Source organism: Postia placenta (genome assembly GCF_002117355.1).
Source record: "Postia placenta MAD-698-R-SB12 unplaced genomic scaffold POSPLAscaffold_2, whole genome shotgun sequence".
NCBI classification, from domain to species: Eukaryota; Fungi; Basidiomycota; class Agaricomycetes; order Polyporales; family Adustoporiaceae; genus Rhodonia; species Rhodonia placenta.
In genome coordinates, this window is record NW_020169833.1 from 3,296,809 (window position 1) to 3,324,161 (window position 27,353).

Sequence of the window (27,353 nt, forward strand, 5' to 3'; positions counted from 1 at the left end):
TTATGTTCGGAATCGCCCAAGCTAAATAGCTATATGTTTGCTTGAGTGCAGCAATCATGGCAGTCTCCTTTGATCTTCCTGCTATGTTATGCCCTTTCTCCTGTTATTTAGAGAGTGTATAGTATCGGGAACATGCTATGTATTTAGCCACAAACAGTCTATATTCTATCATTACTGCTTATAACCGGATATAGTGTGCGATCATTTGGGCGTTTACCCGAACCTAACGGGTCTCCAATACACTACTTCGCTGCATGAGTGCTGCAACGATCGTGTCGGCATGAATTTCCTGGATGGTTACGAGATCACAAGCCCCCCAACGCCGCCTGCAGGGCAGCAGCCTGAACCAAGCCTGAATGAAGAGGTCTCGCAGGTCGTCGGCCAGCTCTCGCGTTTCTGGGGTGGCTTCCGGAAACAGGTGCGTTCTGTGTCAATTACATGGACCGTACAGGCTCAGGACATGGCGGTCATGCCAGAGTCAAACTGTGCTAGAGGCTGCTCGCAAAGATCTCGGAGAGGTCGTCTCTCAGGCGCAGAAAGAGCTCAGCAAGCTCACTGAGCCGTCCGAGGCTTCCACAAGCACCATTGCCCCATCTGGCTCGACAGAGACAGACTCATCTGCCGAGACCGACCTTGAGAAAGAGAAGGACAGTGACGCTGATTCGACACCTTCAGGAGAGGCCTCGTCGAGCACGTCTACCATCTTTCCACCCGACGCTACCGACCAAGAACAGCAGTCCTCGACCCTCTTCTCCCGCCTCCAAGCCTCCCTACCACCGCACATCGTCTCCGCCGTCCAGGAGAATATACCAGATTCTATCAGACATGCACGCGGGCTGTCGCTCACGGCACCCGACCTCGCTGCGCTCCGCAGCACGCTGACATCGGAACTGCAGCGCGTGCAAGGAAGCAGCGGCGAGCTCCTCCAACGCGGCGAGGGCCTCCTCCAACGCATGCAGGGCAGCGGAGGCGACCTCCTCCAGCGCGTGCAGGGCGGTGGGGAAGAGCTGCTCCGCGAGGCGGGCGAATTCCTCAAGGAAGCGGTGCGCGTCGTGCCACCCGAGGAGGGCGGAAGCAATGCTAGTACGGCCGTTGTGTGGGACGGCACGGACGTGTGGATGATCCCAACGTACGCGGAGGAGCCCGCGAGCACACGCGCGAAGGGCAAGGAACGTGAGCGGTCGCAGAGCACGGGCTCGGGGACGGGCTCTGGTCGCCAGTCTATGGACAGTGTGCGAGCAGCGACGACGCGCGCTGAGGCCATGCTTGCGCAGCTGAGGCATGACCCCAAGGTTCTGCGGGCGGACCCTGCTGCTGAGGGCGAAGCGTTTGGGGAGTGGGTGGCAGAGCTGGGTGCGGAGGGTATTGAGAGCGAGACATGGCTGGCAAGACGGGAGAAGGAGTTGGACGAGCGGCCAGAGCTCACGGCTCTCCTTGAGGCATTGGGTGAGCGCAGAAGATACTATATATTGCATTCATTCTGAACAGCTTGCAGTCCCAGAAGAGGTGAACGAGTCAACATTTTGGACTCGCTATTTCTTCCGCGTCCACCAGGTCGAGCGCGAAGAGGAGAGGCGGAAGGCACTACTGCAGCGTACGTTCTCAGCTCAAAGTATCTATATTCATGTTTCTCATATGTGATACTCTAGGTACCACGGAGAACGAAGAAGACTTCAGTTGGGAAGACGACGATGATGAGGCAACCTCTCCAACCGCCGCCAAACCCGACGCCACCACACCCTCAGCTCCTGTGACACCGGCGACCGCTAAGCCAGCGCCCACACCGACAGTCGCGAAATTGGCTACTCCGACAGAGCGATCGCGCGTCTCGACGCCGACGAGTGCAAGTCGACGACCAAGCAGTGAAGAGAGCTACGACGTTGTGTCGTCGCAAGTCAGTCGTGGTGGGAGCACTAGTGGAGTGGAGAGCGGTGACAAGGAAGAAGCTGATGAAGAGGAAGACGACGAGGAAGATAACGAGGAGGAAGTGGCGGCAGCTAAGCCAAGGCAGGACACGAAAGCAGAAGAAGAGGAAGAGGAAAGCGATTGGGAGTGAGATTCTGGAGGCTACATTTACATTGCAAGTGTATGTACTTGCAAGTGTATGTACTACTAGCCTAGCGTGCGGATACATACCGTGACTGAAACGCAGCCTAACCTCGACTTGCATTCGTCCGCCACACAGCCCAAATATGGCAGCCCGCCGTCTCGCTTCCTTTGAGCGTGACACAAGGTCTCACCATTACGATATTCCACTCTGCATCTTCAAGCACTGGCCTCTCGATTCTGATTCTTCGAGCTGTATTTTGATGATTTCTATGTATGAGGGCCGTGCTCGTATTGAGAGGTCATGCCTCAACATAGGTGTTCGAACCTCTTCGATACATCAAAGTACCACTAGAAATCTTGCGCTGCGTGTGATAACAGTAAGGACTCGAGGTATGCCCTTCTTGGATCATTTTATTGACATCATGATGTCTTGTCCACACTCATCACAACCGAACCTCAGGTGTATATGTAGTGTCAAGTCCGTTCCACAACTCGCAGTCCATAACAGCGTTCACGGCCCGCTGGGTTACCATGAATCCGTTTACTAGCCAATGAGAAGTACAGCATGACACGACTCAATGTCGAAGCTGTGCTTATCGCTTGTCTCCTGATGTCCGCGAGGAGCTCACGCCGCAGTCGACGTACTCGAATTCCGAATGCACGTCGCCGTGCGTCTCGCCCGCTGTTACCCTGACATTCGGCCTATCTCGGATCGATGAGGATATCGGTCAATGTCCTGTTCATGACATCAACACCGCAAAGCAAGCGGTCGGTGGGTGTCCGATAAACGAGGTGAGCGCGACTGACATCCGCTCGACTGACATCCGCTGATCGCATCAAGGCCATTCCGACGAGAACCTACAAAATAGCGCTACCTCTGTGTAGCCATTCCACAGGTATCATCTACGTATTAGTGGGAAGTTACTTACACAGGCGGCCTCATTTTATCTGCGGATGTCGGAAGACGACTCATGTTCACGGCGCCTTTAACAAAGGTCGAGAACACATCGCCGAGGTCGGAATCCATCTGTTTTACACGAGATGCTGGGTAGCTGGTCCTCACGACCCGAATGATTCCGCGAACTTCGCGGCGGAAATTGTACAGGTGCACACTAACTACTATACTTGTCTCACTGATGTCCATCTGGGGTAATGCGGGGTGCGAAGAAAGTCATCGGCACCTGTGGAGTGGTGTTCTCCAGCCCCCTTTGGACGTTGCCCCCGGTGTCTTCCTGCCGGCCCCGTACATGGCGCTTTTGCTCATCGTGCCTATATGTATGAGGTCCATGGCGGTGTTGCTCACGCCTTCTCTCGCGCAAGTGTGCTTGGCTTGCGTGCTTGGTCGTCTATCCTCCTAGAATCAGCACTTTCAGAAGAGTCGATTTATCAGGTGGTGATTCGCTTCGTCTCGCAGCCTGTAAGTTCACTTCTTGGATCTATATCGTTTGTTTCTCTTTTTTTAGGCCCCTCACAGAACCCGAACTAAACCGATAGTGTATCTCCGCTCAAAGTCCGCCGGGTCGAACCGCTTATACCAACTGAGACCGGGCATCATATAGCGATAGTACAGAATAGCCGTGCTATCAATAGCTCCCCCGCATCCGTGCCAGCTGGGAGTGCCAGCATGCAGCAGCTATGTTCGTGGTCCCTTTGCTCACACAGCTTCGCCTTGGAGGTCGCGAAGTCTTTCGTAGCGCGACCTTCGCGTGGATGTATGAGAGGTCTGCCACGATCGATGCGATTGCGGCTCATATCGTCAATGGCTCGCAAAAACATAACAAATTCTGGGTCGCGACAGTACTCAGAGGATAGCCCGATCCATGAAAGGTACGACGTCGAGCGATCGACGGCAGCGTCGATCACTTCTCCTGGCAATCTAAATCTGAGTTTGTCGAGCAGACCTCCTCGGCTCTTGTGGCCGCCACATTGCGCCATCCAGGATAACACTGACGCGAAGGGCGTCTGGCTTGAACCGGTACCGAAGACCGTGGTGGGCGAGATCAAGAAATGGGCACGGGAGTTGAATGTCCAACCAGAGCGCACCCCTGGGTACTGGATCGATAAACCTGGACACGACACGGCGGCCGGTGCAACAGCCGGGCCTGATGAGAAAATCGTAGTCTTCTTCCATGGCGGTGAATTGACCGGCGAGCCCGCACGAGGCTACGCTAACCTGGTGCACCTGCCCTATGCTGTCCTCTCACAATGTCCCTCCGCGCGTCGGGCGTTCGCGGTGGAATACCGTTTCTGCAACCTTTCACCTGTCTACTCCAATCCGTTCCCTGCTGCGCTCCTTGACGCCATCGCAGGATATCGTTACCTCGTCGATGACGTCGGCGTTGACCCGGCAAACATCATCCTCCTCGGCGAGTCTGCTGGAGGCAATCTCGCGCTAGCGCTCGCACGCTACATCGCGCAGAACACCGCGGAGCTTTCGCGCGTCATGCGCAACATGCCTTCTGCATGCCCGGACTACGAGATGATCCTACTCTCGCCGTGGTGCGATCTCGGAACGTCACACGATACGCCTGGATCGGGATCGCTCGTCCATTCCTACGACTTCCTCGCGGACTTGCAGACGGGGGTCTTCGCGGCCGCACGACAGGCATACGGAGACCCCCTAGGCTTTTCTGCGACAGACAGAAATCCGTACCTATCCCCTGCTTCGCGATACGTGCACGCGTCGTTTGTAGGTTTCCCGAGGACATTCATCAGCGTTGGGCGGGCTGAGCGCTTTGTGGGTATGTGTCGGACACTCCGTGACAAGATGGCCAGGGATATGGGAAAAAAACGTGTTACGTATCATGAACCAAGGGTCTTGTTGCGAAGTAGTCTTGTAACCGAAGGGCGACAATACCCTGAAGGTTCAAGGACAATCGGGGCGTGGCTAGCAGAGCGACCGTCAGGTACCTAGTGTACTCTATATCCTGTAAGTGTGACCGTCCTGTTGGCGACGTGATATAACATATGAGATACGTGCTCACGACATTTGCAGAATTTATTCCTGGACGATTGACGTACTATACCATACATTGTACGGACATGTTAGAAGATCCCGCTTCAGACTTGTCTGTCCCATCAACATGGCAAGACGACGTTGGCCCATCCTGATACATTCTGATACATCGGATCCTAACCACGAAACAGATGCTATTGTGGTACGATACATGCCTCCGGTCAATCTTCTGGTCTGCGTCACCAACTCTTATACAACAATGGGATGATTGGTCTTCGGATAATCTCGAAGTGATCAAGAATGTGTCAGACGCCTCACCGGGGCCGAAAAGACGCGTATGTGCGGCAATTGCAGCATGTATATGAGCCTTAGATCACTTCCTCATAGACATCCGTAGCAGTCAGCAAAATCTACCATCATGTCGGACCCAAAAGTTTGGTTGAGTAAGTCTCGTCTGTGCTTGCTGCGCATCTCCCATATCGACGTGCTAACGTCCTTGTACCTAGTCACGGGCTCTTCATCCGGCTTTGGCCGCGAATTAACCGAGTTTGTACTAAAGAACGGCGACATTGCTGTTGCCACGCTGCGCAAACCGGAAGCCCTCGCTGACCTGTCTTCGACGTACCCTTTGTCTCAGCTACTCGTTCTGAAACTTGATGTGACCAACCCCTCGGAGATTGTGTCGGCCTTCGCTGAGGCGGAGGAGAAGTTTGGCCGTATCGACGTTGTATTCAACAATGCTGGGTACGGTGTGCTGGCTGAAGTTGAAGGGACCCCAGAGGAGGTGGCTCGCGGGATGTTTGAAGTAAACTTCTGGGGCGCTGCAGCGGTCAGCCGAGAGGCTGTGAGGTTCTTCCGCGATGTGAACAAACCTGCTGGAGGACGGTTATTACAGATGTCCTCACTCTCAGGGATCGAAGCGCAGCCTACTCTTGGATACTATGCTGCAGCGAAGTTCGGCAAGTACATGCTTTCTACAGGCATGGTTTATAACTGACTTGACATGCAGCTTTAGAAGGATTGAGCGAAGCGATTGCTGCGGAAGTCGATCCAGCATGGAATATCAAGGTACCGCGCTTCTCAGGTCACCGGTAATCACTATATTCACCCTACCTGATCTTAGGTGACGATAATAGAACCAGGAGGGTTTCGAACAAAGATAACAAGTAGCAGCATGCAGCTCATCCCTGCGCATCCTGCATACAACAACCCCGATACGCAAGTAGTCATGTTCCGCCAATATCTCGAGAGTAACCCAGTCATGCCTGGGGATGCCAGCAAGGCAGCCGGGGTATTCCATCGACTTGCGTCCTACCCTGACCCACCTCTGCGTTTCCCACTTGGAAAGGATTGCATTTCTGGCGTACGACGTAAGACCGCGAAGCTGTTGCAGGATGTCGACAATTTCGAATCGTGGTCCGAGGGCACCGAAGCTAGAGATTAGATGCAGAATATAAAGAAGTGACCTGTGTACTGACATAACATTGCATCTATCACTCAAAACTGAATGATACAAAGTTGTGCTGGACGATCGTCGATAACGAGCGGGCAACAGCCTTGACGCCACCATCGGCACGATCACATGTTATGATTGACATCCGCCACAGACGCGCCTGCGTGATACCACTGGCCATCTCAACTTGCGTTCGGGCGTCGCATCAGTACACCAGATCAAGCCGCAAGCTCCTGACTCCTGATATTATTTAATCCGAAGTGTCTCCAAACCGCTGCTCAACTTCCTGATGTTGCAAGGCGTGGGGAACGCGGTTGATTAGGTTTCTTTCAAGCCGGACGTAGTCCATCACAACGATCATAGATCCACTACTGTCCGTCAAACGTTCAGTACTGGCCGTAGTGGCTATTTCCCCAGCAGGACTTAAAGCTACCAACGGCCTAGGCGGTCCCACAGTTGTTCCAGACCGGCCTGTCATCCTCTGGTTCGAGACTAAACACCTCGTCATCCCTGAGTTTCCTAGGCTTTGCCCGCTGGGCTGAGCATTCTTACCGTGTTACTTCTGGATTGACCCAAGCATGGCTCCCACAAACGTCCTTGACCGGTTTTACTTGTCCATCACCCTCCTTATTACTGTCGGATGGCAACTTCTAGGCTTTGCTCTTGCCTGGACGTTCCAGGTAAGCTGGGCGATGCGTAGGATGTACTGTGTCAGCCCGGTAACACTTGCATGTAGTTCGACAAGCTGACCGACTTCACTGGAGGTGTGTACAGTGAAAAACGTCACAAGTATATGCAGGCTGACCTTGCTTATATTAGGGTCGAACTTTTTCATTTTAGGTGTTTCAACTTTTACCCCATCATGAGTTGTGGCGTGCGGTATTCATCGACGTCCCTAGCCTTGATAACCCTCTTAGCCGGTCAGACGTTCCACGCTCGTAACGTCGTAGTCAGTGTATTTGTGATGGTATGGGCTGCCCGCCTTGCTGGTACGTCGCATTTCTCCGAGTCCTGATTTGAAGTCAAATCCTTATATCGTGGTTAGGGTTCCTCCTATTTCGCGTACTCAAGAGAGGTAGCGACTCGAGGTTTGACGACATCAGATCTCATTTCCTCAAATTCCTCGGTAAGCAGCAATGCGTCCTCCATGGTTGTGCCTTGACATGATCTGATATATCTCAATCCTCAGCATTCTGGATCGGTAAGCAACAGTCTTGCAGAACGAACAGAACATCAGATGACAGACATGTCTTCCATCCGTTATGATTCCTAGGTCAAATTATCTGGGTACGCCGCATACATCACATTTCGAGAGTCAACTTGCCCACTGACGCCGTACAGGTGTGGACAGTCTCTCTTCCACTCACCATCTTAAATTCGCCTGCAATCTCCGTCGGATCGGATATCGGCTTCGGTACGGCAGCAGACATCGTAGGCGTCATATTATGGGCCGTTGGCTGGATCGTCGAGAGTGTAGCGGATGTGCAGAAGGTGATAACACCGCACTCGAAGCCCGCATGTTCTGCTCTTCTCACAGACAAACCACAGTACTACTACAAATCCTCTGGTTGGCCGAAAGACAAACCTCTGAACGTCGGTATTAACCATCTATCGTGTTCACATGTGCTCAGTTCCCCGCTACACAGGCTGGCCTCTGGGGATGGTCACGTCATCCTCCGTACTTCGGCGAGTACGTGCCATCTATTTCATTCAAAGGCACCCCAGTGAGTTTGACGATCGCCCTTAGGATGCTCTGCTGGTGGGGGATATGGTGTCTGAGTATCTCACCTGCAACGAATGGCCACCTGGATGCATCATCGAAGGGAGCACAATATGCCGCAATTGTCTCGCCTATCTTCACTACGCTGTAAGTCGATGTGTACGTCGAGCCTCGCAAGTAAGATAACGACGCTATTCTTCAACAGGCTGCTCATGTTCGCCTCGGGTGTGCCCACGGCCGAGAAGCCTTCGGCGAAGAAATTCTTCGAGCTCTCATATCCTCCTCAGAAGTCGGGAGATAATCCGTCAACGGACAACCTCAACGTTCCCGACGTCGAAGGCGGCATTCAAGGTGAGACGGTCAACGAACCGGCACGCCAACCGGCCTCCGATGCTTGGAAGAACTATGCGGAATACCGGGCGCAAACGTCGATCTTGATTCCACTCCCCCCGGCGATTTACCGACCCTTGCCAGAGTGGATCAAGCGAACGGTCCTCCTCGATTGGCCAATGTATGAGTACGTTCCGGGTCGTGATTAGAGACTGTTGGCAGCTACATACACATTGTCGCCTCGTCCCGGTACTTTCTTGCCTGCTTGCCGACAAATAAGGAGCACACGTGCCTTGACGGTGAACAGGAGAAAATCACGGGCACACAATCAGTTCCGGCAGCCGGCTCGTAATTCAGTCAGCGGCAAATGTGGACGCAGCATACCTAGCGCACTGAGCAGTATTTGTGGCACGCGATGAAGTAATCAAGAGATTATAGCGATTGCCAGCATGTGGTAATAACTACTGTCCACAATTGTGAACAATGTAGGCACCACTGAGGATCAAGGGCATACCAGTTATTTACAGCTTTCGGAGAGCATTCAACACGACTTCGAAGTCAGCCGACGTCTCTGTCATCTTCTTGCCTTTTTTCTCTAGCACCCATTCTCGCCGGCGGAACGGTGACTCGCACAGCGGCACTTGCTCAGTGTAGCGCCTCGCTTGTTCAGAGCTGACGCAGGGTGGAAGCCCTGCGCTCTCGTCTATGGAAGTTCTGATACGGACGGGATCGGGCGAAGGGCTGACAGACGCAGAGCACGGTATCGACGCAAGGCTTGAAACACTAGAGGCCATGTCGGCATCCATGGCGGTCCATTGGAGTTGATCCCCGCGAGGTTGGAATACCATCGGTGACCGGATGTCTGAAGTATCATGACTGCTGGAGGGCTCGTCCTCCAGTCCTGGAATGCTGGGACGTGAGGGAGGGATATCAAGAAAAAGAGCTCGTGCCGGAGACGGCAATGGCCGTGGACGTGGCGCTTGGAGCGATGGGCTGTCAAGAGACGATGTGGATGATGATGCCGTCTGGGAAGGAACCGGCAAGGGGCGTAGCTTGCGCGTCGGCAAGGGCAGAGGCCGAGGATGCAATGGCCTCGAGCCTCCGTAGGCCGCCGGTGAGAAGATTTCAGATACTGGACGTTGACCGAGGCTTCTCAGGGCGTTTGTCGGCGGCACTGGCAAGGGGCGTGGCAGCGGCGAGGACGGTGCAGAATAAGCGCGTATAAAGGGAGCAGGTTGAATTGATAACGTTTTCTGACGCGCAGTGCCATACGGACGGTGCGCATCGCCAGAGGTCAATGAGTCGTCGAGGATAGAGGGTTCTGACGCGCGGCGACAAGGAGACGTCGATGTCGAGGCAATGGGTCCTGCCTCGAACGTTGTGACCTATTGTCGTGAATACGTTTGTGGAGTAATAAGAAAAGGACAGTGAGACTATACCTGGGTCATAATTGGTACTGACGATGAAGGTAGACGTGTCTAGCTGTGGGAGAGGATGCGTAAAGCTGGGTTCCTACTGTCATATATATGAATCGGTAAATGTCTGTTCGATCGTGGTTTCTCGAGGCTCGACCGACGTTTCCTCGAGACTGCCAGGGATGATAGGATGTCCACGTTTTGATAACCGTCTGCTAGCCGCTCCATGTCGAACGACAATGATGGCATTTGCTCAAGAAGTAATTTGGTATCTAATGGAGCCGCCGTTTGCCTTGCCTGTCCGCTTGCAGTTGTCGCGTTGATAAAGCCCGACGCATCAATTGCCAAATGTGACGGTGTCACCATCAATTAGTGTATATGCACCGCTTCACTACAGCCAGGTGCCTGGCAGCTGTCGTGTGCAGGATGGTACCTTTCAAAAGGGGACAGAGGTCTTCCAACTCCCAAACACAGGTATATGTTATGAGTGAGCCTCTGGAGAACGGCAGAAAATAATTGTTCTCAGATCTCCCTTGTTGCTTGGTAAGCAAAATTGATAGCTTGTGAAGAAAGCGGACGACACACCATTTAGGATCCGACGTTGATGGTAGCCTGGACCCCTTCGAGATCGGCATCTTGGGAACTTGATCGGACCGCCACTTCGCCTCTCAGATCACGAGTTTGAAAATGCGCACGTCGTTCAAGAGATGTCCTGAATGTACAAGTCAGCTGCCAAACGGCCTTAGACCGATATGTTTGCATAATGGTCACGACACGGGACGTGTGTTCAGAAGATGTCATAAAATGAGACCTGGAGGCTAATGCTATAGTGTTTTCGCATGCGCAGCTGGAGTATTAAAATATGTGATGGAAGTGCATTACCGATACTAGTGAAGTGATGTTAGTTTCCATGAGACCGTGCGCGAACGACGGATACTCAACTATCTGGTTCTAAGCGACACTTCGTCGAGGATTTTGAACACGCATATCCACGCAGTGAATGCCTCATCCGTAAGATTGACACCCATACTCGAAGGATCAGTGATCGCTATACATCATTCAGAGAAAATCTTGACTTGTCTCCAACATATATGACAACTCGTTGGGACTTTCCAAAGAGTTGAATATCACATGAAGGCCCTCCTTGAGACAGCATGGTGGCAGGATACAGCTCGTCATTGGACGCGCCAGAAGCTCTGAAGCAAGTTCGTCACGTACACAAAGATCGCTTAACCGGACATTGCCCAATAGAGGATCAATTGTAGGAGGGTACCGGCAGATATACTCGTGTGTAGCATATACATGGAGGTAAACATGCCAAGAACAAGAACGGCGATGGCCCCACGCGAGAAGCGCATATAGGAATGATGAAGTGGCGCTCCGAACAAAGCATGTGTATGAGTGATTGCGACGATTGCTATACTGCGTTACGAGACGTCAGTACCGCGGGGTGCATCGGCAGAGATAGCCGGGATCTGCTGCTAGGACCAACCTGAAGTTTGATGGGGAGGGCAATCAGGAGTTTTACCCTTGAGACCAATCGTGCTGCACCGGTCTCGCCTTGGTACCACAGATTCGCTACACGACTTTGGAGGTGCATTTTTGTTTTTTTACGGGCACCTTGTGTTCGGGCCAAGAGGAGTTATTGGATTCGGAAATGTTCACGCGAAGGGCTGCAGGTTCGCCAGGAAAAGGCGCAAACAGCTTCCAAGATGTCTTAACAATTAGCTCCAGTTCGAATTAAGGAGGTCACTCACAAGACGGGCAGAATATGGCGAGGAAATAAATTTCGCAATATGTATCATTGAAGCGTCTATACGCGGTTCGACTGGGATCACGAGCACTGTATCAAGCAAAAGCCATTTTGGTGCAGACATAGAATCGGCCCCAAAGCAAAGCACAGGATGCGAGAACGAGGTCGAACAATGCAAGATTCGAGACGCCAAGCAAGAGCTGATAGAGGTCAGAATGAACTGACCCGAAGGCGTGCAGAACGCCACTTAGACATTTCATAACTTTGCACACTAATGGCAGGAGTACCACCATTCGGAACACCACGAGTATGTCACCTCAGGAACGTAGTCGTTACTTCGTCCAGCATGCTATACTGTATACAACACATGAGAACGCACGGAGCAATAAGCAAGACAGCTTAACTTATACAACATGCTGTAAGCTATGGGAGTGCATAACGTGCTCGGTAGTTCATGTGGGCGGCCACGATAATGGTGCCTGCCCGCGGGACTGCGTGCGCCATACCTCTGAGGACTGGCTGAGAAAGGCTGTCGCGTTTCCCCATACCTCTATAATAGCGCCAGTCCAGCCAGCGCGAGCAATAGTATCAGGGATGTAGGACAAGGACCAGGTGGGATGTGAGGGTATCGAGCGGTCGAAGGTATCTCGGGTGGTGTAGAGGTGAAGGTCCGCGTAGAATGGGTCATAGTACGTCGTGAGGAAGGTACGCCTGGCGCGAATATTCGAATAACTGCGAAAAGAATATCAGACAGGTGTTCCGAGGGCTGTGAAATCTAACACACCGGTACATCATAAGCAATAAGACCAACTGAATTAGTATAAGAGCGCATATCAAGGAAGCATTCCATTGTACTCGTCGTTCGACAATAGCGGTTGGCTGCGGTTTAAATCGATTAGTGATGGACCACAATAGTGCGATTCCTACATACAAGGAATCGGCTCTTCCTCATGCTCTCTCGCAGAGGTCCATATTTGGACTTCATATCACCCCCCACACCCTTAACGACCTGCAGTGATTTCGATATGTGCTGTCTAGCAGTGCGGGCAGCCTTCGATGCGTCCTCAAGGACTTCGACGCGGTCCTCGTCGACGACTAAAGCATCACGAGATCTATGATTGACACTCAGTACGAGCAGTACCGGACTACACTGGAACTGGACTTGCCTGTCAGCTTCGCTCAAATCCTCAGCCATGTGAGCAACAGTTTCGCGAACGCGAGCCAGGGCTTCATTATGTGATAATGGTGTGTCGCCCTCAAAAGCCTGCTCCTCAACGGCGTCTTCGATTTCTCGCCCCATCGCATCGACGATCTTCACCCTACTTGTATTCCGCGGTGTTGTAGGTGCCTTGCGGGCTTCTACGACACCACCGTTGCGCAGATTCCTGGTGGATTGGTCGTCGGGGCCGGCGTCTGATGTTTCACGACCATAGGCGTCGACTACCCGTACTTTGGGCGACTTACGAGGTGCTCGAACGGGTAGCGACGGGGGCGTTGACGGAGGGTCGAGCGGATTTGCCTGCATGATCGGCGGAGGACCTGAGGCATCGGGGTCTGCCTTCGCAGCGGCCAGCCTCTCCATGAACTGCTGTTTGCCTGTGTCCCATGTGCCTGCATCAGAAGTACTCGGCTGCTCCCCGGATGGATGTTCACCGACATCTGAGACAGTCGTCTCCGATTCCACGTCGAAGCGAACCTTGAGGATGCTCTTCCTCCTTACGGATGTGCCAGGAGTCGGCATCCATGCTCCAGGGGGCGCAGGTGTCTGGGTAGGGGCAGAATTTGCCCTAGGCCATGTCGACACGGGAGTTTCCAGCTCGTTCCCATGTGGAACCTCACCGTTTCCGGGAGGCGTTGATTGCGGTCGAACAAATGGGTCCTGGGTGACCTGTCGTGGACCAGGAGTCTGTAGCCACGCGCCTGGAGGCCTGGGCGTCTTCATCATGGTGAGGTTCCCTACTGGAGGCTGCACGTTGATCGGGGTATGCTCATTCTCTTCGACCCCATCCTCCATGAATGAGGGCGGTTCAGGCAGATCAGGCATGTTTCTTGGAGGTGATGGCGTCTGGAACTCTATCTTCGAGATACTAGAAAATGAAGGGCGTGGTGGTGTCTGCAAGGAGAAAGCCCGCTGTATTCGGTCTTGAGGAGTTGGTGGGGGTGACTCAGGTTTCGCAATGGTTGTGGGCAGGCTGGAGGCATTGTTATTAAGGTTTTTCGAGCTTGTAGGTGACGAAGGCGGCGAAGTTTTGGCGTCCGGAGGTGGCAGAGCTGTAGGCCGCGCCGTAGGAGTACTGGTCACAAGATGTGACTCTTCATCTGTCGCTGTGGAATAGTTAAGACAGACATCAAAGTGGGAGACGACAGAGTCGGCTTACCGAAGACAGATTCATCAGACCCGATAGGATGTATATGTGAGGGCTGCGGTTCAGCCTCAATACTCCGGGACGAGACAGCGACTCTAGGTTGACTGAATTCTGTGAAACTACGCCTATGTCCCCGACGACGTGAAGGCGATTCCTCAGTGCGCGAAGGCATCTTCGACGCAGCGTCGCTCTTCCTGGGCGAACGCACCGGAATTCGACTCTCGCTTGAGGACACCGATAGTTGGCTGGATGGCCGCGACACGACAGGTTTCGCTCGCTCAGAAGAATCTCCCTCGAGCTCCAGGGGCGGTAGCTGCGTGCGATTCTGCGGGAACGACCAACCGAACTTCGACCGGAGGCTGGACAAGTGGCTGTCATCCCCATTACCCCGAGAAGGGGATCTTTCATGATCTGGCAGATGCGATGATCGATTCCCCGCATCAGATGGCAGTAAAGGCGACTTCGATCGCATTGGAAGCTTTTCCCTCGGGGAAGATCGGTCAAGAAATCCGGGAGATTGACTCTTGTCGCCTCGCTGAGATGCGGTGCTATTTGCTCTGCTGCGGATGTGCGATGGGTATCGAGAGCTCTTCGTGTACGGCGGCGTTTTGGATGCTGACATTGGTATAGGCGACGGCGTACGGCCACTGCTGCTGCTCGATGACCACTTTGGCCGCGGCGAGTTCCAGTTCCGCTCGCGCGCCTGCGCCTCCTCAGGCTCGGGCTCTCGCCCAGAGACCGACTCCGCTGGAGAAGCTGCGCGGCTCGAGTTTGGCATAGAGTCCAGCGAGACATGTCGTGAGCGTGCATTATCAGGCGTCAGGAAGGACTGGGCAGAGTCTGGGCGGGTAGGCTGGCTATTCGTGCGTGACCGACTAGGATCGTTGTTGTCGAGACTCGAAGTTGAGCGCGAAAGCGACGGTTTTGGCTTGTTCCACTCGCGTTCGCGCTCTCGCTGTCGCTCTTGTTCGAGCTCTCTGGTGCGTTCTTGATCTGCAGCAGACGGATGTCAGTGGGGCACCTCAATGCAGATGCACAAATCGCTTACATTCTGATCGTGACATCAGAGAACTTGTGCGCGATGAGCTTCCGTCGTCAAAGCTGAACTGGGCAGCCCCACTACTCCTCCTGGAAGTCATGCGGGTGGGGCTGCTTCGACCATTGTCTCGAGCATACGGAGGTATACCGGCATTCATGGGAGATTTCGAGAGGGACGGATGATTCCACCGGCGTTCGCGCTCGTGGAGACCATCTCCGCGGTCTTTATGAATAGCATAGTGTAAGCAATCATTCTTCAAGAAAGTTCAAACGAGTATACAATTCATACCTGACTGAGAAGAGCTTGCCCGGGATGCTGTAGAGCGAGTCAGAGAAATCTACACAGGATATCGCGAATGCTTACTGGAACTGTCCAACTCTGCACTCGCTCGCCGCAAGGGGGGCATATTATGCGCAGAGTGCGATTTCGAGTGTGAACTCCACGAGAGTGGCCTTCCATGTCCATGTGACGTCGGTACATTACTTGGACGAGATGGAGGGAAGGGGACTATTCGCAGTCAGGCATACATCCATTGTAGATGAACAAAATTACTGACGTTGACGTCCATTAGGCAATGACTCTAGCTCAGAGCTGTCCATAGTCCGAAGTGCCTTCTGCATCTCAGAATCACCGTCTAGCAGATCTACAACAAACGTTGGCAATTACACTCTCGATATTGACATGGGTAACGCACTCGACTCAGTTTGCATGTGCTCTGACAGCTGGAAGGTACGTGCGGGTGTTTCCGCCACTGGTGGAGGAGCCGCCTCAGACTTGTCCAGCTCTCGTAGCATATTCGCATGATCTTCCGCAGTGTCTGATGGTGGCATTGAGGGCGGCATCGACATGTCCATGACCGCCGTTTCTGAAGAATGGTTAGCAATGTGCGTTGGAGATCAAGACAAGCACGTACGATCGCGGGGAATAGTGGGGAAGAGCGAACGCGACTTGGCGAGTCGCTCCCGAAGCGCATCGAATGTTGCTGCCGTCGTCGATCGGGCGGACTCGTCAGACCGTCGGGATACATCTAAGAAAAACACCATGAGAAATGTGAACGCAGGTCGAGACAAAACGCGACTTCTTGGATAAGAGAACGGTTTGACCACCCTGCCCTACATCAACGATGTTGAGGCACATCACGATGCTAAAGGATTGAAACTAGCATCCAGCCTGAACGTAAGCAGCGTCGCCACTATCACAAATGCTCCCAACAACTTTCCGGAGCAAATGTATCGCGTCCCACGATGACGCACTCGATTGCGTCAAGCTCGACTTCTATGCTTGTCTGCAAGAAGTGAGAATCCAATGGAGATGCACATAATTCCACTGTGATATGTAAGGGGACGTAACGAACTGCGAGCCGGAGATGAATCAGTCGTGTGCCAGATACGCACCAGGCAGGTTTGTTTGTCAGCCAAAGCAAGCGTCTTAAGACAGCATTCACCGCTCGCCCACTGGGCTAGGCAGGGATTAAAATGCAGCAGACACGTTGCGCATGCGTACTTCATGGCAAACAACCTGCCTGAGGCACATCGGGAAGACATGATAGCTGCGAGCAGTCAAATTGCTCCGAGCGCACAATGAGCCGTAGTGACGTGCCGCAGAACCTCCATCGAGGCTGCTGGCAAGGGATGGTCTATCGCCCTCGGACTATCTGCGAGACAGATACCCACTCGACAGATGCTCAGCCTCCTCGTCGCTCATGCTCCGTCGCTTGCCCTTGTTCTGCGACCGTTCCTCCTCAATCCGCGCCACGCGTGGGCTTGGGTCGACTTCGTTGCCGCCGATGCTATTTCTGCGGAGCCTACCTTTCCGTGGAGTGTTTCCGGGATCACGCAGCACATGCGAGAACAGCTCCCTCAAGCTCTCCCGCGCGATACTCGGCGTTGCTAGCGTGGAATAAGGCGGGTCAAGGTCGGAGTCGGCTTCTGACGGTGTTTGATATCCAGAGACGCGTTCGTTGGACGCGCGGGGGGTCGCAGATGAGTTCGAGTTGGGTACGCGAGCGAGCAGCGCACGAAGACGCGCAGCAGGCGTATCCATCGGGGCAGACTGTGCTGTGGGCCGTGGCGAGTCTTGCTCGATAGGTACGGGGGGCATGCGCGGTGTAGATTCAGCGTCGCCTTCGTCTTCACTGCTTTCATGCTGAGGTGATAACCGCGACGGCCCCGCAACAGGCGTGTGGTTATCTGCGTACGCGTGAGAATACCGGGTGAGCCTGAGACGAGGGACAGGAAGGATAGGAGAGGTATCCATAGCGTAGAGAGTAGAAAGAGGCCTCCGCCCGTCGACAACGGCGACGGCGGGAATGGCGGCAACAATGAGGACAATTGCAACTCGACCGTGCGGGGGAGTCCGTGCGCTCGTTCAGGCTTGTGCTGGCCACGGGACTACAAACGCCACGTGGTCGCGTTCGCTTTGTGGGTCCGCAAAAAAACAACCACTTGCCAAATCAGGCAAGACCTCAAGTCGCTTCCGCTCTTGCCTTGTTCTGTGTGGCTATTGAGAACGTAACCGCATCGCGAACGCCCTTGGAGATTGTCTGCGTTGTTAACCTATTGGAAACCGTGAAATGCGTCAATCTGTAGCCACGTCTGCGCGGCAATCCCAGGTGCCGAACCCTGCGGCGAACGCCGCGGCAGCAGCGCGACTGCTTGAGAAGAAGAAGGAATATGAGATGGTCGCTGCGCTAGATAGAGCCAGTGCACAGTTTGTGAAGCGGTTAGAGGAGCTGAGTAATGATTTCGATGTCATGGCGGACGCAGGAACAGGTACGTTTTAATAAATTTACGTGTTTGAGCATGTGTTCACGCGTCTTCATGCAGTACATGGCCAGGTCCTCGAGCAGTGGCCTAATATGTTCAGAATCCTGAGCTTGTTCTGTGAGTACCTTGTCCGGATCGCTCGTTGTCAAGGCACCGATTGTTTGGTGTAGTGTCGACGCGTGAAGGGCAATCTAACAACCCCGAGGCCCAGCCTCCAGCCACTGGAGAGCGTCTCGTACGCGTGCCTGTCGAGGGATTACGATCGACAGACGAGAGGTCAACATAGGCATCATTATCAAAAGTCCGACTTGAAGAGCTCGTGCCACAAAATAAGCGATATGTAGGTCAATAGTATCCCGATCATAGGTATCTGTATCTGATAATGTATGTACCTCAGCCCTTGGCTGCCCCAGCATTCTTCTTCTGCTCCTTCAATGCTGCGATACGCTGCAGTCCCACGCGACATGAGTGCACAACATGGTCAGCCAGCTGTTCGACTTACCTGCTTCCTCTCCTCCTTCCTTCTTGCCATCTCAGCGGCCTTCTCCTCTTTAGACATCCCCACAGTACTGTGTTGTGGTGGAGATGTCGTCTTTTCCGGCACTGCCGGACTCGCTCGCCCGCTATCCGACGGCGTTGGTGACCGTGCGGAGAATGTCGACAACCTATTAGAAGACGGAGAAAGCGCCCTGCTCGGGACCCTTCCCTTTGGTTGGTGAATAGGGATCGTAGCCGCAGGAGAAATAGCGCCCCAGTCGTTTGATAATGATGTCCTGGGAGGCGAGCCTGTGTTTGCCCACGGGTCGTCGCCTGCGAAGATTGTGAATATGTACACGACGACAATCCCATTGTGCGAATCTGACATACCGCCATTTGGTGCGAGCACGTCTCCGAATCCCAGGCCCACTACTGGAGCTACCGGCGCAGTCTCAAACGCACCTAGGGAAAGATTCAGTGAAGAAGCACATACAGCTTGCCGAAGAACGCACTCCAGTCGTCCTGATCGGCATTGACATCCATCAGATCGTCGTTCCCCCAAGGATTACCTTGCCCTGCGTCGATCTCTGCTGCCGCTTCTTGGGCCCAATCCGGCACAGAGCTTGACGCCTGCACACCCGCAGGTACCTTGTTTGCGCCCAGATGCATACCCTTTGCCTTGGATGCATTCCCAGGGGCAGCGAAGCTCGCGGGGCGCACGGGAACCGCAGGCGACGACAATGTAGCGCCGACGCGTGGAGGCTTGACAGATCCATTCGTGCTAGCAGAAGGAGGAGGCGCGGAGCTCGGTCGATCCACGCTCGTTTCCATGCTGCTCTGGAGCTCACCCGCAGCAAGCTGTAGTCCCATAAATGGTGAATCGGCAATGAGAGCAACAACTGCAATCGTACCTTCTTGCCTAGAGAGGAAATAGCCCAGCCTGCGAGGGCACCGGCTGCTCCTGCTGCGCTGCTGACCAGTGTGTTCGACCCTGGCGATGTTGGCGGGAGGAAGCCAGGCGGCATAGCATCATTCTCTGGGATCGCGGTCTCCGGCTGCAGGGTGATAATGTCCCACATTAGCGGAAGGAGCTGATGCGAGGATAACGGGGCAACGAACCATAGACGCAGCATGTTCTTCTAGCTTCTTCACAAACAGTTCCATGGCTTTGAACGCCTGATCGCGGACGAGCCTATGATGTCAGAGATCATGAGCACGGTTTGGCCAGCCATATGCGCGTTGTACATACTTCTCCTTGTCAATCGTGGCAAATGTCATGTTGGGGATTACTTTCGTGGCAAGCTCCTCCACGTCGTAGCAGTCTACAGTCGCCATAAACGCCATTAGTCCTGCTACGCGCGCATGCACGAACGGATCCTTGAGTGCACGCGTGAATGCGGGCACGAGCACCTTGCGCTTCGTGTTGTAGCCAAGCGATGGCCCCAGCCGGCCGATAAGAATGCACGTATTGGTACGGATGGATGCCTCGGGATCGCCTTGCATCTTGGCGAGGAAGCGCAGGAGGTCGTTGTTCAGTATACGGTCACCAAACTGGCACCCGCAGTGAAAGTTAGTAGCCTGAGAATTGAAAGGAAACAAGTATCCTCGCACCTTATCAGACAATAGGATGATAGACTTGACGGTGGCCTCACGGATAATCGCAACCGTGTCAGAAAAGCCAGTTTGCTAAATATTGCAAGTGAGCATAGTGCCACGAGAAAACAACAATAACGAGCAAAAAGCGTACTAGATGTGGCCATATCTTCTCGCCGACTGTCTTTTTGTCCAGCTTGTCTGCGTACTCGGACAGGTGCTCGAGCAGCGCGAGTCGTGTACCACGATCGGGGCTCGCATATAGCTTCACCAAATGCACAAGAATAACGGAAGAGTAATCTTGCGGTGCCACGCTCTTACCCATCTGCAGGACAAGCGGAAGAATAGCTGGTGCAGAAGCGCCGCCATATTGGAGTGCAGACACAAGGGACGGCAACACGCGGAAGGATATGAATTCGGTAGGAAAAGATGATGAGGATTCCTTGAGAGTTCTGCGGATCGCGAGGTTCAGTAAACATGACCAACGTGGAAAGGAAATACAGCGACCGTAGGAGAGTTGTCTTCTCGCCTTCGCTGCCCAAGCTGAAGTTGTCCAAGCCTGAGCACACCTTCACGAGTCGGTTATTGGCGAAAAAGCCAGAGCCTTCTCCAGCTGTCTGGGCCATGCCTATCTCAAGGAAGTCCTTCGGTGTCAGCCGAGCCTTGGGGTTGGGGTTGAGAAGCCGCTTGAAGGGAGAAAACAAGACATTGGGTATCAAGGCGCGGGAAGCGGCTGTCGGCGGTGGGTGAGGTGGATGTGTTGTAGCTGGCGGTGGGAGCGTAGGATTGAAGACGGCGTGTATGAGGAGCCCGAGTGCATACGCATCTGCCACGGCAGGATTGTGCCTGGCGCAAAGTTTAGTGAGGGCTAAGCTCGATGCAGTGGACAATCACTCTTTGAGCACGGACCAGCCGCCCTTCTTCACTTCTGGGGAGGAATGCGCCGCAGAGTCTGGCAGAAGACCGCCCATGGTCTAGGAAAGGGAAGAGATATATTGGTTGGTTTTCGTTCCAAGTATTGTGCTACGTACATAGAGAACAGCAGCCTCATCTTTTGGCGTGCTCAACACATCAAATCCGCCCAGCTTCCACTCGCCGGATGCAGAAATGAAAACGGAGTCTACGCGCACGTTGCCATGCGATGAAGAGCAAGGGTCATTCAGGAACGCCAAGGCGACCTAGACGTCAGTCACAACAAGCTCGGTAGGGACCAAAGTGGAGTTACTACGGACCGACACTCTGTGCAGACCCCAGATGAGCCAGTCTTCGCGTTCTTGTGCTTCTTTGGAAGACCACTCCGACAGTGCTGCAGATAACGGGCGGACTCGCTCGGTCATTATATAGACGGTGGAATCCGTCTCTACCCCATCCATGAACTTCAGAACGTCCGGATGGCGGATGGTCCGCAGTTTCCTGAGCGCATTTTTCGCGAGCCCTAGAACGTTTCTCTTTCCCGGAGAGCCCGCATCGAATTCGAATACAGACACCGGGGATCCATCGTCCTATGCGCCGAATAATGAAGACGATGGACACATCGAGGTATTAGTTCGGCCTACCCGTTTCGTCCCATCATACAGGTTCCATATTGAGTGATTGTCGAATGACGTTACACGTGCACCCAGGGAGAACGGGAGAGTCAGACCTGACTTTTGTACGAGAGAGGACACCGCGGCAGAGCCTAGTGTCCTCAGGTAGTCCATAACTAGATCAACCTAAGCAAGAGGCGGGCGGTATTGACTGTGTCCGGCTGCGCGATGAGGATATAAGGCAAGGTGAATATGACAACAGCTGCACTCGCAGCTGTTAGAGTTTTTGAGACAAGAGTGAAAGATACGTACTGTGAGTCTAGACTCCAAAATCACCTCAGTGTCCGAGTAGCAAATGAGCCTCCTGTGAGCAGAACGTAATGCACTTCCCTCAACCTGCGCGCGCTTCATGTTGGGTGCAACGTCCGCGACTTTCATAATCACATGACGAAGACTGCGTGCGGAAAAGTAACCCAGTCGTCCGCACCGTTTCCTGTTTCCGGCTTACACATTACAGTCACGATCATAGTATGAGGGATGGAAATCATCATTTCACATAGTGCAACAGATTGTTGTAGCAGATCCTTATAGTTATTGAAACACCGTCTTGCAATTTCAAAGATATCCGTACATTCCAGCCATACGAGAGATATAAATTAATTTGTGGATAATACCCAAATATCTCCGGGTCACGATTTATAGGAATGTGCTGCGAGACATGGAATTTGGGAAACGGTACAGTGACAGTGTATCTAAGGGCTTGGTTCTTGCCAGGTCGCTATACCCCTCATATTGCACTATTGCAATCCGATATATATCATGCAGGCGCTCTCGATACAGAATCATTGGGATCTGCGGCCACAGTCAGCCACTGCCTGAGCATAGCGAAGGATTGCACTTCAGCCACATGCGCGCTTAGACGCGGTGCTCTCGCGATTTGGCGCATGATAGAATTACGTAAACGTCACGAGGACGATCTGTTGGACTTCCCATTTATGAACCTTACAAATATGCATGTTTCCTTTTCTAATGTTGACGTAATGTACAGTGCACAAGGGAAGGGCGCTACTGAACTTCAGGATTGTCCCTTCTTGTTGCGCCACCCTCTCTCATATCATCATATCTGGGCTATTGACCTGAGTAAAACCCTGTGTCTTTTCGACCTGTGCCATCACCTGCTACCGTGACGTGTCACTGTACCTCTTGCATTCGCTCTGCGGCCAGATGGAAAACGGCAGTGGCGTCAATGGACATGGCTATACGAGCCTGCCTGGCGGGCAGCCATATACGAACGGATTCCATGAGCCAACGGCTGAGGATCTCGAGCGTGAGCTACCTGTCGTGATGGATGGCCAGGTTCCCTTGCAGGAGTTGGTCTCGAGGACAGTACAAGCGATCTATGCCCAACTGTCAGAACTGTCAGAAACGTGAGTATCCCTCTCACTATACAGGAGTACGTGATCTGCAACGACATCCCAGTCTACCAAACATGTCAGACACTGCGCGAAAGCGGACGCTAGCGGATTGGGTTGTACAAACCAAGAAACAGGTGGTTAAGCTGTATGCAGTCGTGAAATGGGCGCGAGACGCAGACGTCGTGCAGAAAGCGATGGTACATTTGCACCGAGGCACGGGGAAATGTTCTTCTATGCTAATTGTCTCCACAGAATGTAACAGCTTTTCTCATGGACCAGAACCGCCAATTTGAAGACGCAATTAATGGGCTCAAGTATGCAAGGGACAGCCTTGATCCTGCGAGGTGCGTTGATCATGAGGCACATATCGTCTCTCAAGCTTTAACGCATGAAGTTTAGATTGCGAAACCACGACTTGCTTACCTCTCTAGATGTCTTGACGAGTGGGTCGTACAGGCGACTACCAACAGCCATTAAGGTTTCCACTCATCGCACTTTGTTGTTCTTGTGGCTAATGCCTGCAATGATAGAAAATCATTGTTCCACCAATACCATTGTCTGATGAGGAGGTGGCGAGGACATTAGCTGATGTCGAGGACTCGATCCGGTTCCGGCTCAGAATGACCGAAATTATTCCACGAGAAATGTCAAAATATCGCATATGTGAGCTGCGCCTTGCTTGCTGTCTACAAAATTATCTCAAGTCTTGGTCAAAAATAGCCGACGGACGCGTTTGTTTTCTCGCGCCGAAACTGTTCGAGGCTTCTCTGTGCGTCAGAGGAGCGCAGAAGGACGATGGCTGGTTCTTCGTGAATGTTGAATTCCTCTTCACAGTCGGTGGGGACCGCACTGGCGTGCAAGGTAAAACTTCATCAGCATAGATTACTACGTTTGACCGCTCAACATAACTAGAGTTCCCCCGCAAGCCCACGGGGCTGTTAAAAAGACACATTACCGACGAGGCAGATGCACGTCTCGCATTCTACCTCCCTCTACCGCCCGATCATATACCCCCACCGGATGTCGAGATACCCCCACGACCGCATTTACCTCAAGGTGTAATGGATGCTCCACTTGTTCGTGTTTTCAACTTCCTTCGTAAGTCTCAAAATTCTCCGGTTGTTACCTATATAGTGACTTCTCCAAGAAATGATGTCTTTGTCGTACCAGCTTGAGATTTTGTGGTACCAGGTACGCGCTTAACGTGGTGTTTAGAAGTGGGTCATCTGAGCGGGCAATGAAGACAGAGCGGTTGCGCTCACTCGGCTGGGCGGACTTTTTGTCAGTCATGATGACCAACAATCGTCAAACGTTGACCATATCATACTGGGTGTCAGTATTGTATATCTCTCAACTCGCCCAGGCTTCCTGATGCATGTGATTTAGACGACATCCTCCAGCAATTGTGCCTGGAAGGCCTCCGCCACGGTCAAAGCTCCCCCCTCTCGGTGGTAAATTAACAATATCCATCGTGCGCGTGGAGCCTTCCCCGAAGAACAAGGCGAATCGTTCGCCAAAGGACCGTGTGCTCGCCGAACTGCAGGAGAAATCAAAACTGCAAGGCGCGCGTCCGTCTGATGAGGTCGAACCTCTCCGCTTTGAGGTCAAATGGGAGCCGCAGAAGGAGGCGCTGGGTGTCGATGTCCCGCCACAGGACATACGACTTCCACTGCGTGAGCTTGTCGTAGTAAGTTATCTGTGGCACGAGTACATAGAGTATTGCTCAAGTTTTGGTGTCTTCTAGGATCCAGATAACCTGGACATAGAGGCGCTGTTGCGCAAAGTCATCACCAAGCATATAGAAGAGATCTTGAAAGTCATCAAGGCTCAACTACAACACGGATCAACCACCCGCAGTATGTTCTCTCAGCCGGGTGAGGTGACACTCGTCATTGAAGGCAAGTACAGTCGTCTTTGAGGTCTGATCAGCACCTGACGGCCGACTAGGCGGGATCCATGCGCTGCGTACACATCTATGTGCGGATGAGGTCGTCGTCGTTACTATCGATCCCAGAACAGGACGCTTGAACTTGCGGGATACTGGCGACCTCGCGGCTGCGGGCCGAGGGCGACGCTACGCGCAACTCACCGACAGGTTGAACGAAAACCCTGGCTTCTTGCCAGACGCTTTCGTGAGGCTCAAGTTCGGGGTACGTGCGCCACATCATTATGGTGATGATGGAATCTGAAACTGCCTATGATATAGACAATTGTGGACTTGGCAGAACAAAAGGCCAGCTATCTCGGTCTGCAGAGCTATCGTACTCGCAATTTCTCTCCAGAAGGTTAGTGCAAAATCTACATGGCGGTTTGCGGGCCATTGACCATCGTCGCTCAGAACGCGCCAAGCTCGGATCCCCCGCGTGGTCGATGCTTTACATTCAGCTCGCAAAGTATCCTTCCCACTATCTTGTTTTAGTCATCACCGAAGAGGACTTCCGCTACGCTCTCATTTCGGTCGAGGTGGTCCGCGACTCCGTGTTACACGACATGGTCATGAAAGATATCGGGTGGCTCGATGTGCGGCGGGTACATGGCGATGAGATTGTCGTCAAGGACCATGCAGTTGGCGTGGACCCCAAAGTGGGCCAAAAGCGGAAGCGCGATATCGTCGAGAGTATGGAACATGTGGATATTGGGGAGCAGTATACCCCTCGGTAAGCCTTCAATCGCCTCGCGGTGTGCTTATATGGCTTATTGAGAACGTCGGTGCAGGTTCAATCTTGAGACTCAAGTTCTTCGGGAGTTGTATGCGTATTGCTGGTGCGTGCAGTCGCATTGCGCCCACATTTCTTAATTAACGGCTGACTCGTCTAGCGCGCGAGTGGCGTACTACAAGATTGAACAACAGTTCAAGCTCCGCAACATTCCGTACACTGCCGTGAACTCTACGAATGTCGCTCACATACCTGAGCTCGGGCACCTCCAGTCATCGATCGCTCGCTCAATTCCGGCGCTCTGCGTTCAATCCTTGGATCTGCTGCAAGGTGCTCCGGCTGCAGAAGCCGCCATGCCCAATATTCGCGTCATTCCTTTGAATTGGTGGTCAGAACAACAAGCACAAGTCAGCAGAGACGCGTTCAATTCCTTTTCTCATTGCTGATTCGGTCTTGTAGGTCGTCACATGTGTGAAGCTCAAGTATGTGCAGCAGCCAGTCGGCAAGAGAGCTGGTAGTAGTAACGTCATACGACCATCCAAGCGCATCATCTATGACAAGGCGGAGGCGATCGTTTCCTTCTTGTCGGAAGACGTTGACAAATGTGTGGATGAGTTCTCTGAAGAATGGGCACGCGTCTCAAAAATGGTAGTCATTGCAAGAGAAGGTCGGCTTTCTTTCCCCATTGGCTTATCGTCTTCTCACAGCGTCTATATCACAGTGGCCCAGATGTCGCGACACAATCACTGGACAGACGTGCGCCTGCTCTCTTTCGATCTCCAAACAGTTGAGTTTGCGTACGCGGGTGGTTACACGCTATCCATCAACTGTACCGACCAACTCTCCCCTACTGGCGGTTCGTATAACCTCTTCTTTTCGCGCATCTGTGATGAGCAAAGAGAGGAGCAAGGTCAAGACGACGACGATCTGTACAACCCTCATGAAGAAATAGAATCATATCTACATGATTCGCTGCGGCATGGCCCACTGGCGCAGCGGCTACAAAGACTGGTTCGCTTCTTGAGGGATACGCTACCCGTCGTCGTGGAGTTGGAGGACATACGCTCAACGGCTTTCAAGACTGGACAGAATATCGATGTGTTCCCGAAGGCGGCCGGTTGGTTTAGAATATTGTATGGCGACTTCAGGCAAGTGACAAATTTTGTCTCAGTCCTTCGGATGATCATAACGAGGCGCCACCTTTTAGACATGCCCTCGACTTCCGATTAATGTCTGGGGCTCGCATCATCATTCTCGATGGCTCTCATTCACTCTTCCTCGCCGACGGGCAGGCCCCGTTGTCCAACTCTCCGCAGAAGCTACCGTCGGTATTCCATGCGAAGAAGTCTCGGGGCTCCGAGAGCGGTTCTCTTCTGCAGCCAATTCCTGACTTTGCTATGATGGTCGTCGACGCTGTCAAAGACGTCACGTCCAAGGGCACGCATGGTCAGATCGCTCCTATCGACATGGGGGTCATTTGTGATGGGTCTGTCGTCAAGGTTGTAGCGAGGGCGATTCATGAGCGAATTCTTCGACGAATAAAGCCTCCAGATCATGGGAAGTAAAGTATTTGTGTTTGTAGTATGTACGCTGCATTTATTCTGGCTATCGATATAATACACGGAAGAGTCAGCAAGTCAGCAAGTATGGACGATTCTTCTGATCAGGTTAGTAGGTGAGACATGCATAAGCATGATGTTCTCGGGTAGCTAGTGATGCGGCATGATCAGTCCTCGCATTCTGTCCTCGAGGTACGGTTTGAACAGCGTAGACTAACGCCGTGCTCTGATAGGCAACATATCACATCGCTCCAGAACGTCGAGCAGCTAAAACTGACAT

The 27,353-nt window shown here is 53.0% G+C and overlaps 9 protein-coding genes across 9 annotated transcripts; 6 read left to right on the forward strand and 3 right to left on the reverse strand.

Moving 5' to 3' along the window:
- Nucleotides 1-280: 280 nt before the first annotated feature.
- On the forward strand, nt 281-2,056 carry POSPLADRAFT_1132676 (hypothetical protein; the record flags this gene model as incomplete). The annotated part of the gene is made up of 4 exons (XM_024484239.1): nt 281-418; nt 477-1,446; nt 1,496-1,594; nt 1,650-2,056. 4 exons carry the CDS (start codon nt 281-283, stop codon nt 2,054-2,056), a joined length of 1,614 nt encoding a protein of 537 aa, XP_024343488.1.
- A 1,639-nt stretch (nt 2,057-3,695) lies between these two features.
- On the forward strand, nt 3,696-4,963 carry POSPLADRAFT_1178121 (hypothetical protein; the record flags this gene model as incomplete). The annotated part of the gene is made up of 2 exons (XM_024488570.1): nt 3,696-3,876; nt 3,949-4,963. The coding sequence occupies exons 1-2, from the start codon at nt 3,764-3,766 to the stop codon at nt 4,961-4,963; spliced, it is 1,128 nt and encodes a 375-aa protein (XP_024343489.1). The 5' UTR covers nt 3,696-3,763.
- A 460-nt stretch (nt 4,964-5,423) lies between these two features.
- On the forward strand, nt 5,424-6,449 carry POSPLADRAFT_1131957 (hypothetical protein; the record flags this gene model as incomplete). The annotated part of the gene is made up of 4 exons (XM_024484153.1): nt 5,424-5,959; nt 5,986-5,990; nt 6,015-6,073; nt 6,129-6,449. 4 exons carry the CDS (start codon nt 5,424-5,426, stop codon nt 6,447-6,449), a joined length of 921 nt encoding a protein of 306 aa, XP_024343490.1.
- Nucleotides 6,450-7,036: 587 nt separating this feature from the next.
- Nucleotides 7,037-8,717, forward strand: POSPLADRAFT_1053319 (hypothetical protein; the record flags this gene model as incomplete). Its single annotated transcript, XM_024480378.1, has 12 exons — nt 7,037-7,138; nt 7,195-7,222; nt 7,278-7,298; nt 7,358-7,447; nt 7,504-7,584; nt 7,648-7,659; nt 7,732-7,745; nt 7,800-7,949; nt 8,007-8,051; nt 8,105-8,148; nt 8,206-8,325; nt 8,384-8,717. 12 exons carry the CDS (start codon nt 7,037-7,039, stop codon nt 8,715-8,717), a joined length of 1,041 nt encoding a protein of 346 aa, XP_024343491.1.
- Nucleotides 8,718-11,501: 2,784 nt separating this feature from the next.
- Nucleotides 11,502-11,800, reverse strand: POSPLADRAFT_1044062 (hypothetical protein; the record flags this gene model as incomplete). The annotated part of the gene is made up of 2 exons (XM_024478452.1): nt 11,502-11,627; nt 11,681-11,800. The coding sequence occupies 2 exons, from the start codon at nt 11,798-11,800 to the stop codon at nt 11,502-11,504; spliced, it is 246 nt and encodes an 81-aa protein (XP_024343492.1).
- A 4,931-nt stretch (nt 11,801-16,731) lies between these two features.
- Nucleotides 16,732-17,181, reverse strand: POSPLADRAFT_1131354 (hypothetical protein; the record flags this gene model as incomplete). The annotated part of the gene is made up of 1 exon (XM_024484067.1): nt 16,732-17,181. The coding sequence occupies one exon, from the start codon at nt 17,179-17,181 to the stop codon at nt 16,732-16,734; it is 450 nt and encodes a 149-aa protein (XP_024343493.1).
- A 472-nt stretch (nt 17,182-17,653) lies between these two features.
- Nucleotides 17,654-18,132, forward strand: POSPLADRAFT_1053321 (hypothetical protein; the record flags this gene model as incomplete). The annotated part of the gene is made up of 3 exons (XM_024480379.1): nt 17,654-17,852; nt 17,907-17,963; nt 18,017-18,132. The coding sequence occupies 3 exons, from the start codon at nt 17,654-17,656 to the stop codon at nt 18,130-18,132; spliced, it is 372 nt and encodes a 123-aa protein (XP_024343494.1).
- Nucleotides 18,133-19,352: 1,220 nt separating this feature from the next.
- Nucleotides 19,353-21,616, reverse strand: POSPLADRAFT_1131082 (hypothetical protein; the record flags this gene model as incomplete). The annotated part of the gene is made up of 9 exons (XM_024484025.1): nt 19,353-19,515; nt 19,573-19,874; nt 19,935-20,009; nt 20,071-20,368; nt 20,424-20,762; nt 20,811-20,890; nt 20,948-21,094; nt 21,149-21,418; nt 21,473-21,616. 9 exons carry the CDS (start codon nt 21,614-21,616, stop codon nt 19,353-19,355), a joined length of 1,818 nt encoding a protein of 605 aa, XP_024343495.1.
- Nucleotides 21,617-22,666: 1,050 nt separating this feature from the next.
- On the forward strand, nt 22,667-27,079 carry POSPLADRAFT_1053323 (hypothetical protein; the record flags this gene model as incomplete). Its single annotated transcript, XM_024480380.1, has 19 exons — nt 22,667-22,869; nt 22,922-23,054; nt 23,110-23,201; nt 23,257-23,335; nt 23,388-23,520; nt 23,578-23,718; nt 23,770-23,955; nt 24,005-24,048; nt 24,101-24,189; nt 24,244-24,544; nt 24,602-24,713; nt 24,805-25,007; nt 25,064-25,142; nt 25,196-25,514; nt 25,573-25,620; nt 25,675-25,921; nt 25,974-26,181; nt 26,236-26,635; nt 26,686-27,079. The coding sequence occupies 19 exons, from the start codon at nt 22,667-22,669 to the stop codon at nt 27,077-27,079; spliced, it is 3,411 nt and encodes a 1,136-aa protein (XP_024343496.1).
- Nucleotides 27,080-27,353: the final 274 nt, after the last annotated feature.